Source organism: Hemiscyllium ocellatum, chromosome 4 (genome assembly GCF_020745735.1).
Source record: "Hemiscyllium ocellatum isolate sHemOce1 chromosome 4, sHemOce1.pat.X.cur, whole genome shotgun sequence".
Classification (NCBI taxonomy): domain Eukaryota; kingdom Metazoa; phylum Chordata; class Chondrichthyes; order Orectolobiformes; family Hemiscylliidae; genus Hemiscyllium; species Hemiscyllium ocellatum.
The window spans coordinates 66,650,776-66,669,109 of record NC_083404.1 but is presented as its reverse complement, the minus strand read 5'-3'; the positions used below and the strand labels follow the sequence as shown (position 1 = coordinate 66,669,109).

Sequence of the window (18,334 nt, the reverse complement as noted above, 5' to 3'; positions counted from 1 at the left end):
TGAGCATGTAACCATCAGAACGACTACAATAACAATAAATTTTCTGAACAATTGAGGACCATTTCTGTACACAGGTCACATTGTATTCCAGTGCAGTCTTCGCCTGGACCAATTATGAAAATTGGCAACCAACCATCAATGTAGATGCTGATATAACAAGAAATTGAAGCTGCAGGATGAATCAGGCCCATAAGAGAAACAAAGGGCTTATTTTAGTGTGGTGTTGATTCCGAATGGGAATACCACAAAGGCAATTCTGTCTCTGCATTTTAGGAAGCTAGCCAATTGGTTGAATCCAGAGACATAGAATTAGCATAAACGTTTACAGATCACATTCACATAAACATCAAAGCAAGAAAAATATTGCAGGTCAAGACCACATATCAAATAGCAGAAAAAGGAACATTGTGTATCTACATCAGTGCATCTAATGTCAAGCACAATATGGTTCTGTTCAGTTATCAGACCCTCTTGGTGCATCAAATATACGTAAGTATAGTCCTGGATAAGTAAGAAATGCTTTATTTTTGTAACTACAAGGAATGCCAAATTCCAATTTCTGTTCTTAGGCAAAGACTGTACAGAAGTGCTTCAGTAACTGTGTTTGTACATAAATATTTTTTATGAATACAGTATATTTTTGAAATTAAATAATTGTATGTTAATGGCGCAAAGCTTGGCTCGTTATGCAGGCACATTAAACTGCATATTGCAGATTATAGCATATAGAGAATCAATGATAAATCAGATTAATTTAGTTCAACAAGAATAGTGGAAACTATTCCAGCATCATCGGAGCAAATCATTCACAGACTATGAAAGTCATTGACTAAGTCAGCATTTATTGCCTAAAGGGTAGTTACGGGTATAGCCTCAGAATAAAAGAGTGCCAATTTAAGAATAAGATGAAGAGGAATTTCTTTTCTCAGAGGGTTGAGAGCCTTTGACACTCCTTGCTGTGGGGACCCTACCTTGTGGCCAGGGTAGATAGATTCTTCATCAGTAGGGGAATCAAAGATTACAGGGAAAATGCAGGAAAATGGATGTGAGGAAAGTCAAATCAGCCATGATCCTATTGAATGGTGGCGCCTTAAGAGTCAATTAATTTGCCAGGTGTATGAAGTCACATGTGGGCCTGACCAGCTAAGGATGGCAGTTTCCTTCCCTGAAGGGTCTTAGTGAACCAAACATTTTTTTCTTGATAATTGTTTCATGGTCGTCATAAGACTCTTAATTCTCACCATAATGAAATTTGAACCAAGGCCCCCAAATCATTACTTGGGTCTCTAGATTAATAGTCTAGCAAGAATACCACTTGGCCATCGGGTTGCCCCTGAGGCAGTGATTCATTATTGTGTGTTGGGTCTTCCGTAGTTAACTGAATATTTGGAAAGTAAATCTCAATCTCTAAACCTTCAATTTCAGCAGGAGCAAAAGAAGTCAAGTTAATTTTGCCACTGTGCTGTACAGTGCAGTGAAACTGTAAATAGCTTTGATGCAAAATTGGCTCCAGGAAATGTGATTACTATAAAATGGTAAGTTTAACATTATCCAATGTCTCTGGTTTCTGTATAAGTTCAGCATTCACAAGATACTTGTATCAGAAACAGAGGATTATATTTTATAAGTCATCTGCCCATACTTTAGCAAGGTCTTGATTACCGAAACATCCATTCCAAGAAAAATTGACACCGGTGTTATTAGTCCGGCTTGAATATGCATTTATATTAAGAGCTTTGGGACAAACATTAACTCATGAGATATATTGGCTTTTTCACCAGCTGGATAGTCTCCAAGGTCTTTGAGGCCATTTACAAACCACGTTGAGATTGTGTACAAAACACAGTGGGGACAACTTTGACGTAGACATCAGCGAAAATTATAAGTGAGAAGTGTGACACTTAGCTAATCTGATGGTGCTTGTTTTAAAACAACTGCCAATATTAAATCACTTATTTTTTTCTCAGCCTCTGTAATAGAGAAACTGGTGGACAGCATCACACACATTGCATTGTAAAGCTTACAACATACTATGTGTTGAATCAATGTATGTGACGCAGAATTAGATCCTATCTGTGGCAAAAGTTCTGGTCGCCACACTACCAAAGAGATGTGGATGCTTTGGAGAGGGTGAGAGGAGGTTCATCAGGATGTTGTCTGGTATGGAGGGTGCTACCTATGAAGAGAGGTTGAGTAGATTAAGATTATTTTCATTAGAAAGATGGGGGCTGAGGAGGGAACCTGATTGAGATCTACAAAATCATGAGAGGTATAGACAGGGTGAATAGCAAGAAGCTTTTTTCCAGAGAGGGGACTCAATTACTTGGGGTGACAAGTTCAAGGTGAGAGGGAAAAAATTTTCGGGGAGATATGCATGGAACGTTCTTTATGCAGAGGGTGGTAGGTGGCTGGAACGTGCTGCAAGTGGAGGTGGTAGAGGTGGGCACAATAGCATCATTTAAGATATATCTGGACAGATACATGAATGGGCAGGGAGCAGAGGGATACAGATCTTAGAAAATAGGTGACAGGTTTAGATAGAGAATCTGGATTGGCGCAGGCTTGGAGGGTTGAAAGACCTGTTCCTGTACTGTAATTTTCTTTGTTCTTTTTTCTAGCGCGTTATACCTGCCTTGGATGTGGCTTGTCAATCACATCTACAGCAAGCACCCATCCATTCAATTTCCAGTGATCTCCCAGGGTAGCATATTTAAAGATAGAATTTACCTCTTAAAAGAAGATTATTGAATTTAAACACTTGGTGTTTTGTGCTCACAATTTGATTCTGTTGATTGGCTGAATGAGAAGAAATGGCTGGCTACAGATATTTAAGTTTCTCCCTGGAGGTGATATTGGTGGAGGTCACACTCTACCATGCCTTACCACTCCTAAGCATGCACACACTTACTACTCACTGAATGCTTTTACTTAAGCAACTTCTCGCACCCCATGGCATTTGCAGAATAAACGGTTCCTATGTAACGCCTTTTCTGGATCACACTTGAGTCAACAGCAGCCTGTTCAATATTCAATGAATTAGCCATCTCCTTGGTCTTCACTGAGTGGACCATGGGGAACATTGGGTTACCAACAGCCGACTGCATTCAAGGTGGTCAAGTTAGAACATAGAACATTGCAGTGCAGTACAGGTCCTTCAGCCCTCAATGTTGTGCTGACCTGTGAAACCAAGGTGATAATTTTTCACATGATTTCTGAAAAGGAGTCATAGTGGACTTGAAATGCTATCATTTCTGTTGCTCTGTTGCTGTCTTCACAGAGGCTGCCACTCCTATTAAGTTTCGATTTTTATTTTGTTATTTGTCTTAGTTGGGCAGATGCTTGGCACAAGCAATTGCACGGCCAGCCAATTTTAGAGTTCAATCCAAGTGGTCAAACACTTCAGCCTGCCATTGCTCACGTTTGTCTCTTCTCTCTTTTTCTCCATAATGTTTTTAAGAGGAGTACATTCCTTTCGAGGAGAGACTATAGGGGATCCATGTCTCCCAACCATCACTGCAAAGCTTGCTGGGTTGGTGAGGCAGCCGATAGCATCTAGTGAAACATCCACTACAAAATGAGCAGAGACAAATGGTGGAAGAAATAGCTTTTAGTTATATTAAAATAGAGCTTTAAATAACTCAATTTAGTTATCTCCTGACTCTCTGCTGCATTACTCGCTTATCATTGCTATATACAATATGATAATAATGGTAAACCATGTAAACAGCTTCACATTTCAACAGCAAGTTCCAACAGTCAGCTGTTTGACTTCTTGGCCAGACAATTTGTTGTTTAGATTTCACATGTCTCTTTGGCAGGCCGTAAACAAGTTGTATAGTTCAGAGAATGTAATCTCCATTGTTTTCTTGTCCACACTACCCTGATCGGACAGCTCAGCACATCTTTGCACTGCTTCATACAACTGGGTTTGCAATGGGTGATACACCCTTAGCTCACTTAGCCTCGGTGAGAACAGGGGGCGAAAAATCTTATCACAAATAACCTGTGAAAAGCAAATCAAAAAGTTAATGTCTGAGCTTAGGTAATGATATCATGATGGCATACTGATAGATGGAACACATCAAAAGGCTTCACGAAGGAGAAATCATGCCTGATAAACTTACCAGAAATCTTTGAGAGGGTAACAAGCAGCATAAATAAAGACAAACAAGTAGATGTGATACATTTGAATTTTCAGGAGGGATTTGATAATGCACCACACATTAGGCTACTTAATAAGACAAGTACCCACGGTGCCGCAGATATATCAGCTTGGATAATGTTAAAAATCTCACAACGCCAGGTTATAGTCCAACAGGTGTAATTGGAAACACTAACTTTCAGAACGCTGCTCCTTCATCAGGTGGTTGTGGATAAAGATTGGATAAAGGCTTGGAGAATTGACTAATTAATAGAAAACAATGCTTTGGAATAAGAGAGGCATTTTCAGGATGGCAACCTAATGGAGTGTTGAGGCCACAATTACTTGTACATTAATAATATTAATGGTAGTGTAGATTAATGACTGTAAATGAGCAAAGTGAATGCACTGTAGCCATTTTCATAGGTGACAAAAATAAGTGGGGAAGGCAAATGATGAGGATGACACAATTATGCTATGGAGAGATATAGACAGGTTAAGCAAGCAGACAGGAACTTAGCATATAGAATATTCTGTGAAGTTATTTGGCAGGAAATATAGAGAAGCTGAATACTTAAATGGAGAAAAACTTCAGAAAGCTATGCAATAGCGGGATTTGGGAGTACTTAGAGCTACAGAAAGCTAGCATCCAATTTCAGGTATTAGGGAAAGCAAAATGAATGTTGGCCTTTATTTCAAAGGAAATGGAATCTAAAAATAAAGAAGTTTCATTGATATTATATAAGATTCTAGCCAGACCACTGTTTGAATATTGTGAACAGTTGGGTCTCCTTATCTAAGGAAAGTTATATCGAATATCGGAGATAATCCAGAGAAGGTTCACTCGGCTGGTACCAGATGTGGAGGGACTGACTTTTGAGGAGAAGTTGAGTAGGTTGGGTTTGTATTCGTTGAAGTTTAAAGATTGAGTGGTGCAGTGCCCTTGTAGTCATGGGTTGGATGCTAAATATATTCAAGACTGAGGTATACAGATTTTTAATTGTAAGAGAATCAAGGGTTTTGGGGAAAATCACAAGAAAATGTGTCACATTAGTATTAGTGGAGCAGACTTAATGGACTGAATTTCCTACTTCTGCTCATATATGTTATGGCCTTAACAAAGATGACTTAAGAGAAAGCAGTCCAGGCATCTACACATGAAAGAAAAGATAGGCTTGATCAGAATAATGATCCAGATTCTCACTGACGGTTATTATGCTCAGCTAATTGGAGATAGCCATTGGTCCATAAGGAATGATGAACAAAACAGGCATGAAAATTAATTTAAGCTTTTTTTGCTATGCTCTGACAGAATCAGTTTTTCTCCATTTAAGTATTCAGCTTCTCTATATTTCCTGCCAAATAACCTCACAGTATCAGTTCCTTTTGTCAAAGGAAAGGGCTGATGATGTGGAAAACAATTTAATGTAAAAGAGAAAACTGATTTATCTAACAGCTTTTCCTGAAATACTATTCCTGGGGACAACAGCAACCATCAGACATCCCATATGAAAATACCCTTTCACGAAGCATGAGCGACAGTGTTGTTATTAACTAATTGCTCTGGGGGTAGGCACCTTTCATTGATCCTAATTTGCCTGATACTTACACAGACATAATTAGCATGAAATTAATCTTTGAATAATAAGCAGAAGCAGGAATCCTGTCTGATATTGCTCCTCCTTGGCCTAAAGAATACTGACATATAATTACAGTTAGACAACCTTTTATCCAAAATCCGAAAAGATCCAAAGTCTGAAGGTTTTTGGTAAAGTTTTTTTTCTCATTAACAAGGTTATTTGGCATGCAAACAGAACACTCAAGTCGACACCCACTTGATGCATGTCACTCAGCTGAGACATGTGGAGTGTGGCTCAGCACTGGCAGGCCTCAATTCTCTCTCAAGGCCAGGAAGGGTTTTAAAATTTTCACCATCAAACTGTCACTTATTTTGAAATTCGAAAAATTCTGAATTCCGAAAACTAACTGTCCCGAGTATTTCAGATAAGGGATTGTGCACCTGTGCTGTGAAAGTGTGACCCAAAGCAACTTTTACACAAGGAAAATATTCATTTAAAATCTAATTGAGAAAAATTCGAAGTGCGATGTGTCTTGGTTTAGGGAATCTCACTATCACAACTCAGTGAACAGCAATCAACCAAATAAAGTATTTTCCCTTCAAAGAAATGTGTTTTCTCCCACAGGCTATGTCTTCCCCCAAAAAACGAAAGCAACAAGTATTGGCTTGTGACTGAAACACTTTGCTCATAGTCTCTGCCTGTTGTTTGTTTCTGAGATGTCTTTCATATTTTATCTTGCTTGAGTGAAAGAAGCAGATAACTTAAAACATACGATAGGGTGTAGAAGTATTTGAGCCTAGAGTGGGAAGAGGTCACTAGAATGGGAAGGCCCTTGCATGGAGCACAAACAATAGCATTACACCTTGTGGTTCAAATGGCAATCTGCTGTGCTGAAGGTTCAATGCAATTCTAAGTAACTTCCTCTGGAACTATTGCAAACCATGACAGGCAAAACATAAATCACATCATTGAGTTTGAAATATCCATAATTGCATGCATAAATGACTTGGAAAGATAAAGATGTTGTGGTAATGACCAAAACCAGTCATCTAAAGACAATGCTATTACCCTGGGAAACTGCATTCAAATACCATCCCAGCAGCTGGTGGAATTTTAATTCACTTTAAAAAAAAGAATTGAAAACTAGTCTCATAATGGTGGCCGTAGTGCTATCATTGATTGGCATATAAACCCAACTGTTTCATTAATGCCCTTTAATCTGCTGTCTTGACCTGCATGTGAGTCCTGCCCCACAACAATGTAGTTGATTCTTAACTGCCCTCTGAATTGGGTAGCCAAGCCACTCAGATCAAAGGCAATTAGCATTGGTCACCAAATGCTGGCCAAGCTGCTGATGCCAATTTTCCATGGCAGAATAATGAGGGAATGATTAAGTCTGTATATTTTGAAAGCTTGTAGATTTCACCTGTGTTTCTTCTGACCCCCAAAAGGTTCACATTGTGCATGTGGAAAACTACATGTAAACACTTTGTGAAGCTCCCTAGCCAGCAAAAAACATGGTGGCATCTAAATAAGCACAATAAATATACACAAACTGGATGAAATAAGAGTACTGGCAGGGATACTGGGCATGTGTGCTTTGTACTTGTCTATTAAAAGTATTCCCAAGAGTGGCAGCAGACGTTCTTGGTTGACATATAATTATTGTGCTCCTAGATTAATTGGGTTGATGATTTTTATTTGTTTGAGAAGTTGGCATTACTGGCTGAGCATTAATGTGCATACCTAAGCAATTAAGACTCAATGCATACTGCTGTGGGTCTGAAGTCACATGTTGGCCAGACCGGGTAAGGACTGCATTTTCATTCCTTACAGAACGTTAGAGGGTCTTTCTGACAATTGGCAGTTGCTACGTGGCTGTCATTAGATACATGTTTTACTTTAAATTTTATCATTTGCCATGCTGCACTCAACACCACATCCCCAGAACATTAGCACAGGGATCTGGATTATTAGAGCAGTGTCATTACCATTTCATCACTCTGGATCCTGAGGTAAAAATGTCTTTAAAAAGAATTAAGTATGGGGTTTCACGGCTGCAGTGACAGGTTGCCTCCTGAAGAGTTAATGCTCTACAAACACAACCTTGAAGCTGTTTGCATTTTTTGTTTTGCTTTTCAGAAGCAACGCGCATGTTGTCTCAATTGAGCCTGCTCCCTGAATAGGCCTGGTCCCTTTAAAAATTCGGATGGACACTCTGGAACCTGCTACGTGAGGTTGAGATCTAGATAAAGCCAATAGCTATGTTCCCAACTGACAATCCTGACCACAGAACTGAAAACATTCTCACTCTTTTCTCCTCCCAACTACAGACATTCCTAATCTCCTGTGGGTTTTCAGCCTTTTGTGCATTTATCTATGATTCCCAGTATCTGCAGTTTCAGTTTTAAACTTTCTCTAACATACATTAACAATAAAATTAAATGAAATAGTATGCTCCCCAATCCAGGAACATTAATTTGTAAATAAGTAATCGCTGCTGATTTCCATGTCTAAATCCCTCATTTTCATTTCCAGTGAATGGATGATCATTCTACATCAGAGAATTTTTGAATAAGCCCCTCAGAATTTGTTATTTTCTCACAGTCACCAATAAGTTAACCAGACCAAACACATCCTACCTGGTGTTCCTCCTGACTTAACCCAAACCCATTTGTCATTCCAAATTCAGATCATTTCATTTGACCTGCCACAGTTCCTTAGGTATGTCCTGTCCCAGCTAAGGGCTTGCCGGAATTTAAAGAAAGTAAGTCACCCCAGTGACACACACCTTTGAGAGAAACTTTTCCTGCTCAGTTTAGCTGGAAATTTCTCTGTTCTGCAACTTGTTACAAAGAATGAGGACAACTAATTTCTGGGACTTTTAGTGGTGCATTAAAATCAGTCAGTCAATCAAGTGCCGAATGGGAAGTGAAGAGAGGAGAAAAAAAGAGTGGATTAAGAGACAGAAATTTTAAAAGAAATGTAAAATTATTTTCTTAAATCACTAGCAACAATTCATAACTCAAGGAAAGATTTAACAACAAAGTCAAATATTTAACCAGTTCCCTTTCTATGTGAGCATGGTTCTGTGGCAATAAAACTGATCACTTTGTTGAACAAACAACCTCTTAATTACCCGACTTGTCTTTCAGCAGTAGGTTTAAGGCCAATTAATGTGAAAATCCAGCAATTTCTTAAAACATAACTGCAAGTCAAAGGGCAGGATGCTATTTGCCTGAGTAAATAATGGAGCAGGGTTAATCAACCAGCCAGCTCTTGAGGTTCACAGCTCATGGTGTATCTGTAAATCCTTTGAATTTGTTGGCTGGTTTATAGATTAATAAAGTGCACAGCACTGATAAACTGTTACTTCTCCAGGCAGTGGTTCAAGTGTCTCCCGGTAAGATCTGGCAGAAATAGTAATTGTTTCTAAAGGGCAGTTATACATACTTTAAATGTTACCATCTGCTTCAATTTCCGTTCTTATAGTTTGTTAATGATACATTATAAATTTAATGTTGCTGATTAAAATGTGCTTGGGGAATTATACTAAAATCTAGACTCATAAATGAGTTTTGCTAATCTTCCCAGTTTTTGGTCAATTGTATATGAATTTCCAAAGATGATCTTATTACCACCATGTTTATAAATACATAATTGTTGCATATTTATGATGACTTACAAGCTATGAAAAAAAATGAAAGTTTAAAAACAAGTTATGCATCCATCATTTTATTTCACATTGTTACTTTAATATAATATTTAATTCATGTGTGAAGCTGATTTAATTTCAAGTGTGGAGATGTATTCTTTCAAATTAAAAATGTGACTGTTTATAGAAAACATTTTAAACATAATGCTGTTGTCAGATTGTGCCTGAATGGGAGATTACTATCGGCTAACTTTTGAAGGAGGGGATGTTACTGTGGAGAGGCTTTGCTGGAAACAGAAGAAGGCTGCAAGGGGATGGGAGAAGGAGGAGCAAGAAGGAGCTGGGAGAAGAGTGTGCAAGAGGGAAAAGAAGGTGTCTACAAGGTTAGAGAGAAGAAGGGAGTTCCAAGTGAAGGGTGGAAGAAGAACAGGCTACATGAGTGGGAACTCAACATTTCTGCTCACCGGAGGCCCTCAGGTTAAACCACTACCAGTGGTCTCTCTCCAATCTCTCCTTTTATAAATATGTGAAAATAAAAGGATTAGCAAGGACAAAATGCAGGTCCATTATAGGCAGAGACAGGAGGAATATAGGCATTAGAAAAATGGCAGAAAAGCCATATCATTGCTTTGCATCTGTCCTCACAGAGGAAGAACACTGTGTCTCCCTGAAATAATTAAGATCCAAAGGTCGACTGAGAGTGTTTAACTTAAAGGAATTAGGGTTAATAAAAAAGTAAAATTCGGGAAATTAACAGGACTAAAAGATGTCGTCACCAGGTCCCAATAGTGTTCACTCTAGAGGTTGAAAGAGAAAGCCCACTTACAGAAGTCATGGATGCATCGTCTTTCAAAATTCTATTAATTATGTAGTGATGCCTGCAGATTGGAAAGTTACAAATGTAACATGATTGTTTCAGAAAGAAAGGACAGAGAACACAGACAATTACAGACCTGTTTGCCTGGTATCACCAGTAGGGAACATACTACAATCGATTACAAAGGACAGTTAAAAAATATTGGATTGGGTAGAGTCAACATGGATTTGTGAAAGGGAAATCTTGTTTGACAAACTACTAACATTTTTGAGAATATCGTAGAACCAATAAATGGGAAACAGTGGATGTATTTGAACTTTGAAAAGGCTTTTGGGTAAAGTCCAACACACAAACCTGGGCCGTTCTCAGGTTGGCAGGCTTTGAATAATGGAGGTTATAAGGATCAGTGCTTGGGCCTATCAATAATTGTAATATGGAGATCACTTGTGATATTGCCGAGTTTGCAAATTGTACAAAACTTGGCAAGAATGCAAGCAACAAAAAAGATGCCACAAAACCTCAAGGGGATTTAGACAGGCTGAGTCAGTGGTTGAAAGCATGGCAGATGGAATATACTGTGGAAACGTGTAAAGAAGATAGGAAGAAATAAGATGCAGAATGTTTCTTAAATTATGAGATATTGGAAAGTGTCAATGTCAAAGGTTCTTGTTCATAAGTCAGTGAAAGCTAGCATGCTGATGCAGCAAGCACATTGGCTCAGTACTTAGCACTGCTGGCTCACAAGGCCAGGGACCTGGGTTCAATTCCACCCTTGAGTGACTGCCTATGGGAGTTTGCATGTTCTCCCTGTGTCTGCGCGGGTTTCCTTCATGTTCTCCAGTTTCCTCACATAATTCAAAGATGTGCAGGTTAAGTGTATTGGCCACGTTAAATTGCACCGTGTCCAGTGTGTATAGGCTCAGTGGGTTAGCCGTGGAAAATGCAGGGTTGGTGGGATGCTATTGGGAGGAGTGGTGTGGACTTGATAGGTCAAATAGCCTGCTTCCTCACTATAACAGTTGATAAACAGGTTTAGAAATGCTACCTGGAAAGACAAAAAACACAGAAGCCTTTGAAAGGCAATGAGTAACTGTTCAGCCATAGAAGAAGCTGGAACTAGGATTTCATAGAATCCCTGCAGTGTGGAAACAGGCCTTTGGTCCAGCAAGTCCACGCTGACTCTCCGAAGAGCCCCCACCCCATATCTCCCATGACCAATGCACCTAACCTACACATCCCTGAACACTATGGGCATATTAGCATGACAATTCACCTAACCTGCACATCCTTGGGAGTGTGGGAGTAAACCCACGCAGACAGGGGGAGAATATGCAAACTCCACACAGTCACTTGAGGCTAGAATCGAACCCAGGTCCTTGGCCCTGTGAGACAGCAGTGCTAACCACTGAGCCACTATGCCAATTTGTGAACCAATTTGCTGGTTATATTCATAATGGTCAAAAATTGCATCTAATATTCCATTTTAAATATTACATCAAAAATAAATGATATTTAAAAACAATTATTTATGAAATTTTAAAGTAAAAAATTACAACTTACCTGGAGGTTATTATTTGAACGGTCTGCTCTGCATTTTTTAGTCTTAATATTGCACCTAGAGAAACAGTCAAAAAAGTTGCAGTCTTCATCATCTGTACAATTTTGTTCAAGGATGGCACGCATTTTGGGTTCAAAAAATGCCATGTCGACATCAATTGTAACAACCTGTAACAGTAAAATGGAAGTACTATTTAAATCCTCAATTTAGCTTTACCAGTCTTTAATTAAGAGCTATTTATTCATTTTTTTTTATAAATGAGTTTACATATGATAGAAAATATTCCCAATTATCATTAATAAATACAACCTTAAATGTGTTCAGAAACATTTCTATTTGCTATGTTAATGAGGTATTAAGATATGGATGGGAAACTTAGTGTGGCTTTAATGAAGACAGAAATTGAACAAGGAATAAATTTAACCATGACCAAATATAATTGTAGGAACAAATATTTTTACTTGATTCTAGATATTAAAGACTGAAAATGCAAAACTTTCAACCATCACTAAAGGCACTTGTGCATTAAATAAACACCTTCTTATTAGTTTTTTCTAGAGTAAGACTTTCTATTGGAATAAGATGAGAGGGCAGCACTTTGATTCAAATTCAATTCAGGTTTTTAATATTGATATCATCCCCTTCTGATGGTTAAATTGTCTTAGTAATTTCTTTCATGTTTGTTCTTGAGATGTGAAGATCAGCTGAGGAAGCACTTATTGCCCATCTCTATTTGTTGCGGGATTCATAGCCCTGGTGAAAGTGGTAGTGAGTTGCCTTCTTGAATTGCTGCAGTCCATGTGTTGTAGATACACCCACTGTTGTGTCAGGGAGGGACATTCTAACACAAGCCAGTGACAGGGAAGGAATGACAATATATTTCCAAACCAGGATGATGTGTGCCACAGAGGTGAATTGCAGGTTGTGGTGTTCCCATATATCTGCTGCCTTCCTTCTTATAAGCTGTAGAGGTCAGGAGTTCAGAAGATTCTGCTGAAGGAGCCTTAGTGAGTTGTTTCAGTGCATCTTGTACATCATGGCGAAGGAAGTGAATGTGAAAGGTATTGAATTTAGTGCCAATTAAGAGGGCTGTTTTACCTGGATGGGGTCAAGCTTCTTGAGTGTTCAAATTCTTGTCATCTAGATAAGTGGCATATTCTATCACACTCCTGACTTGTGTCTTGTAGATGGTGGACAGGCTTCGGGGAGTCATGTGAGTTACTCACTTCAGGATTCCTAGCCTCTGATCTGCTCTTGTAGCGACAGTCTGGCTGAATAAATAAAAGATATCTATTCATATGTACTTGCTTACTTGTAAAATTGAAAATCAATGACTGTTCCAACAAACTCATCCCACCACCTAGATTGAGCTTCCGTACATCCTCCAAGACTATTAGTATAAGCAGTCATGAATTCTCGAAGTTGGGATTTGCAGTGCCCTCAGTCAGGAACTTGCCCAGTGTCAGCACAGTTATGCCAGTTCTCCGCTGGCAAACCTCATTATCACTTAGGGTCTACCAGTACACATAGGCCTGAGGCACAGCCTTTCTGGTGGACCAACCAGTTTCCCCAGTGGCCAACTAGGGACAGGATGTTATTCTCTCTGAGTGAAGGGAGCAGACACCCAGAAACTCTGAATCATTGCAAAGTCTGTGCAGCATTTGCGGATTCTTTGGTGCCTCTTCTTCCAAAGACCTCTGTTTTTTTCTCTTACTCCTTGAGCTTCAACAGGTTTCGAGTGGAGATCACCAGTCACCGTGATCCAAGTTTAACTTCCAGGAAGTCCTTCATTAGCTGGAAAGTGTCCTAGGGCATCCTGCATTAATCAACTACACTATAAACTGTACACATTCCTTTGCTTTTGTTGCTTTACTTGTGAGTAGTTTTATGCTGCTAAGTTGAGGTTGTATCATCTGGATCAAATTTAATATGAATGACTTAACTGGGTGAGTTGAATAATAAATGACATACTCCATACTCCCCTACCTATTTCTACAATGCTATTTCAGAGATAATCACACAGTATCCCCTCTCTCCATTGCCTGCCCCTTGACACACTCGTATGACAATTTCGGAACTGTGATTATAGGTGTTACCTTCCGCCACATGTAAAGATAACTGACTTGAGGTGGAAAAGGTTCCATTGAGGCCAATGTGAAAATGCCAAGTTCATTTTTCCTTTGATCTATAACAAACTCTTGTTAACATTCTGGAGGTAGGTACTATGCCCTAGAGGCTTAGTGTGAAGATGAAACCGACCTCTTGTGCATTGTTAAGATAATAAGAAGATGAACACAGAGCCTGCTGTTTTACTTAAATTCCATGAACTTTCTCTTTTGTGTACAATGCTTGAGCTTCTGGAGAATGCACAGGTTCCAGTCTCAATTTCAACATAAAAAATGGGTATCTTTATAAAAATGTCTTATTCTTTTATACATGAAACTGATATTGCAATGCAAAAAACCCTTAATATAATATAAGTGCTCTTACCATAGAAACACTTTGAATCTGATCCCCTCTCAGTTAATTTGAAGACAATATTCAAGCTTTTAATAATAATTAGATCAACCCCCGGAACAATAATGGAGAGAGGAATTTGAAATTAATGGATTAAATTATACATTTAATCACTTGACTTAAGTGTTTAACATCCCTTTTAGTAAAAAGAAGTTTATCTTTTATCTGTATTGATATCTGAAAATTGAATAAATCACAATTAGCCCACACATACATACACCTGCATACATATACACTGACTGTGTAGACACACACTCTTGTATAATCACATGTATGTGCACACACACAGTCACACGCATTTGCAAATATATCCATAGACAGATACGTACATAAACACAAACTATATATGTACAGGCAGACACAAACATGTGCATGATGTGCAGATATACACATGCAAATGCAGATGCATGTGTAGACACATGCACATGCACAGATATACATACACAGATATATGCAGACACACATTCAATTCTAGCAGGAATTACTGTATAATAACTAGTGTTATTGTCAAGTGAATTTAGTAATCAGGGTTTTACTTGTGGTTCTGGACCAGTATGAGGAGAATTATGCACAAGTTAATAAATCCTCTGTCAGGGAAAAGTGCTGTGTCTCTGTTCCATACTCACTTATGTGCTTTGGTCCATTTAACAATCAGGAGCTAGAACTTCACACAGTTCTCCCCTTTATTGACATGCCCTGTGTGCACTTCAATCTATGTCCTTGAAATCTAGGAACATGGGAAGATAGACTGATTTATCTCAGCCACTCTAGCTTGTTCTGCCATTCAATTGGATCATAGTTGGTCTTTAATAATGTAGAAACAGAATTTAGGAGAAGGAGTAGGCCACTTGACCCCTCGGTCTTACTCTGCCATTCAGTATAATCATAGTTGAATATCCAGCTCTTCCCAGAATCCTGTTCCCAGTTGCTCTACATATCATTTGATCCCTTTAGATCTAAGAACTATACCAACTCCTTCTTGAAAACATTCAATGTTTTGACCTCAACTGCTTTCTATGGCAGTGATTTCCTTTGGCTGTCACTCTCTGGACGAAGAAATTTCTCCTCATCTCGAAGACACAAGTCTGGATTTAAGATACTCTTTAAATTCATGTATGAATTTTGAAACAAATGTGTCTGTGTTTTTGATACTGATTCCCATTCCCTACTTGCTGAGAAATTACCGTTAAATCAGCCCTGATGGCAAAGTTTTCCGGTTTGATGTCACAAAGGTGAAGCTGGTGAGAAAAATCATTCTCAAAATGTCTGGCCAATTCGAGGAAACTCAGTGCGATTCCATTTGTCACCTGCCACCATGCCTTTCTGCTACTGCCTCGCCAGGAAAGGGGGACCAGCTTCTCAAGGGAGAACAGGCTGCGGTGCCAAGCGTGACCAGCTGTAAGGTATTCGACAGCATAGAAATGTCCACAGGAGCCAATCACTCTGAGAACATGCTTACTGAGGTCCTGCAGCAACTGGAAAAACACATACTCCTCCTGTTGAAAGAGGGACCACATACTGGCCAGCTCCGCCCGAGAGAACGAGCCTGTCTTGCCTTTTAGGTGCTTGGTCCATAGCTGCGGTACTGTGACATTCTTCACATCGAGGCCCAAGGAATGTTTGATTTCCAATGCAGTAAAGACGAGGATATCGACATCTGGAATGGGTCTGCTTTCTCGCTCATCCAATAGGTACAGACTTTCATAGCTCAGGAAGTCCTCCAGTTTGGATTTCAGAATTATGGGCTGACCATTCCAATCAGCCTGGATGACTTTTTTCCCTTTGTTGTAGTAAAGACAGCGTTTGTAAACCATAGTCTGTGTCACACATAAATCCTCACATAAATCTCCAGTTAGTATACCTTGCCTGTAGTCCTGACACTGAAACAAACAGAGAAACACAGAGTCAGCTGTACAATATTTTACTGAAACAGAGGGCTACAAAATATGTGCATAATGTTTCTAAAACTCAATCAAACTTGAAAATTGCATGTGCCAAAAATCTTTACTTCTGAAATATTGTGCAACAGGGAATATTTGGGCATCAACCTTTATATTGTTTCTTGGATAGAGCTGTTAAGTCTTTTCTCAAAAATTCTGAATGTTCCAATATTTTTCTTCAAGGTTTATGAAAATTAATACAAGAGCATGGTAAACTGGTCAGCTAGGTTAAATCAATAGAATTAAGGTGGAACTAGTCAATTGATACAAAATTGGCTTGAGGGTAGGAGACAGAGGGTGGTGCGGAAGGGTTGTTCATCGGACTGGAGGTCTGTGACCAGTATTATGCCGCAAGGATCAGTGCTAGGTGCACTGCCTTTCATCATTTATATAAATGATTTGGGTGTGAATATAGGAGATAGGGTTAGTAAATTTGCAGATGACATCAAAATTGGTGCTGTAATGGGCAGTGAAAAGGGTATCTCAATGGGAGTTTGATCAGATAGGCCAAGGAGTGGCAGATGGAGTTTAATTTAGTTAAATGTAAGACATTAAATTTTTGGTAAGGAAAACAAAGGAAGGACTCATACAGTTGATGGTAGAACCCTGGGAAGTGGGGAGTGTTGCTGAACAATGATCCTGCATCCCAAAGTTTCTTAGTTCCTTGGAAGTGGAGTCACAGGTAAATAGGATGGCAAAGAAGGCATTGGCTTGCCTTCAGTGGTTAGTACATTGAGTACAGGAGTTGGGATAACCTGTTGTGTCTGTACATGACATTGGTGAGACTACTTTTAGAATACTGCATGCAATTCTATTCTCCCTGCAAAAGGAACATGTTATTAAACTTGAAAAGTTTCATAAAAGATTTATAAAGATTTTGCTGGGATAGGGAGAGGCTGAATAGGCTGGGGATTGTTTTCACTGGAGTGTCGGAGGATGAGTGGTGATCTCATCAAGGTTTATGAAATCATGAGATACATGGATAAGATAAAATGCCACGGTCGTCTTCCCAGTGTAGGGGAGCTACAAACTAGAAGACATTCGTTTAAGGCAAGAGGGGAAAGATTTAAAAGGCAGCTGAGAGGCAACATTTTCATGTAGAGGAGTGATGAGTGTATAGAACAAGCTGTCAGAGGAAGTGTTGGAGGTGGGAATAATTATAACATTTAAAAAACATCTGGATGGTTACATTAATAAGAAGGTTTTTGAGGGATATGGGCAAAATACTGGCAAATGGGACGAGATCAGGTTAGGATATCTGGTTAGCATGGGTAAATTGGACCAAAGGATCTGTTTCCATGCTGTATTGTGCTATGACTGTATGTATCATATATTGGCCACAGCAAATAGTCCCTAAAGGGCTTCGCATTGCTGTCTCACAGTGCCAGGGAACCAGGTTTGATACCAGCCTTGGGTGACTGTCAAGTTCTCTCTGTATGTGTGTGGGTTTCCATGAGGTGACCTGGTTTCCTCCCACAGTCCAAAGATGTGTATATTAGGTGGATTTACTATGCTAAATTACCCTGTAATGTGCATGGATGTGTAAGCTAGGTAAATTAGCTGTGGTGGATCAAGTGTGGGGATGTAGCTGGGTGAGATGCTGTTTGGAGGGTTAGTGCAGTATTGATGGGCCACATGGCCTCATTTTGCACTGTAGGGGTTCTATGATATGCTGTCTATCACACAATCTGAAGCAAAGAACCTACCCTGTAACAAGGAGGAAACAAAAAAAGTTAGCTGGCAGTTTGCTTTACTCTGCAGCATACTCTTTTATATTAAAGTAACAGCACCCAAATGACTGGTCAATTCATAAACTCTTAGTTGCGCTTTTTGAGGCAAAGTATCGGCCAACATGTTATATCAGGTCATGGGTCTCAAAGAGGTCATGTGAATTTGACATTAAACTGTACTCATTTGGATTATGTCATATGGTCTTTGGGCGGACTCAGTTGAGATGTGCATGAGTTCCTAAGGAGAGCAGATGTGTTCTGCACAGCTCCTGATTGTCTTAAGTTACTAAGTGTAGCAAGTGTCTTAGATCCAATAATCTTCAGATGCTTCATCAATGATCTTCCATTCATCATAAGGTCACCAGTGGGAATGTTTACTAATGATTGCACAATGTT

At 39.2% G+C, this 18,334-nt stretch overlaps 1 protein-coding gene across 1 annotated transcript in view; it reads right to left on the bottom strand.

Annotated features, from left to right (window-relative positions):
• Window positions 1-763: 763 nt before the first annotated feature.
• dipk1c (divergent protein kinase domain 1C) overlaps window positions 764-18,334 on the bottom strand; it is a 34,040-nt gene continuing 16,469 nt past the window's right edge. The window contains exons 2-4 of the mRNA XM_060824304.1: window positions 15,453-16,148; window positions 11,754-11,918; window positions 764-4,003 (exon numbers count right to left, since the gene is read on the bottom strand). Of these exons, the coding sequence (XP_060680287.1) occupies window positions 3,800-4,003; window positions 11,754-11,918; window positions 15,453-16,148 (1,065 nt within the window). The 3' untranslated portion in view covers window positions 764-3,799. The remainder of the gene's footprint in view (window positions 4,004-11,753; window positions 11,919-15,452; window positions 16,149-18,334) is intronic.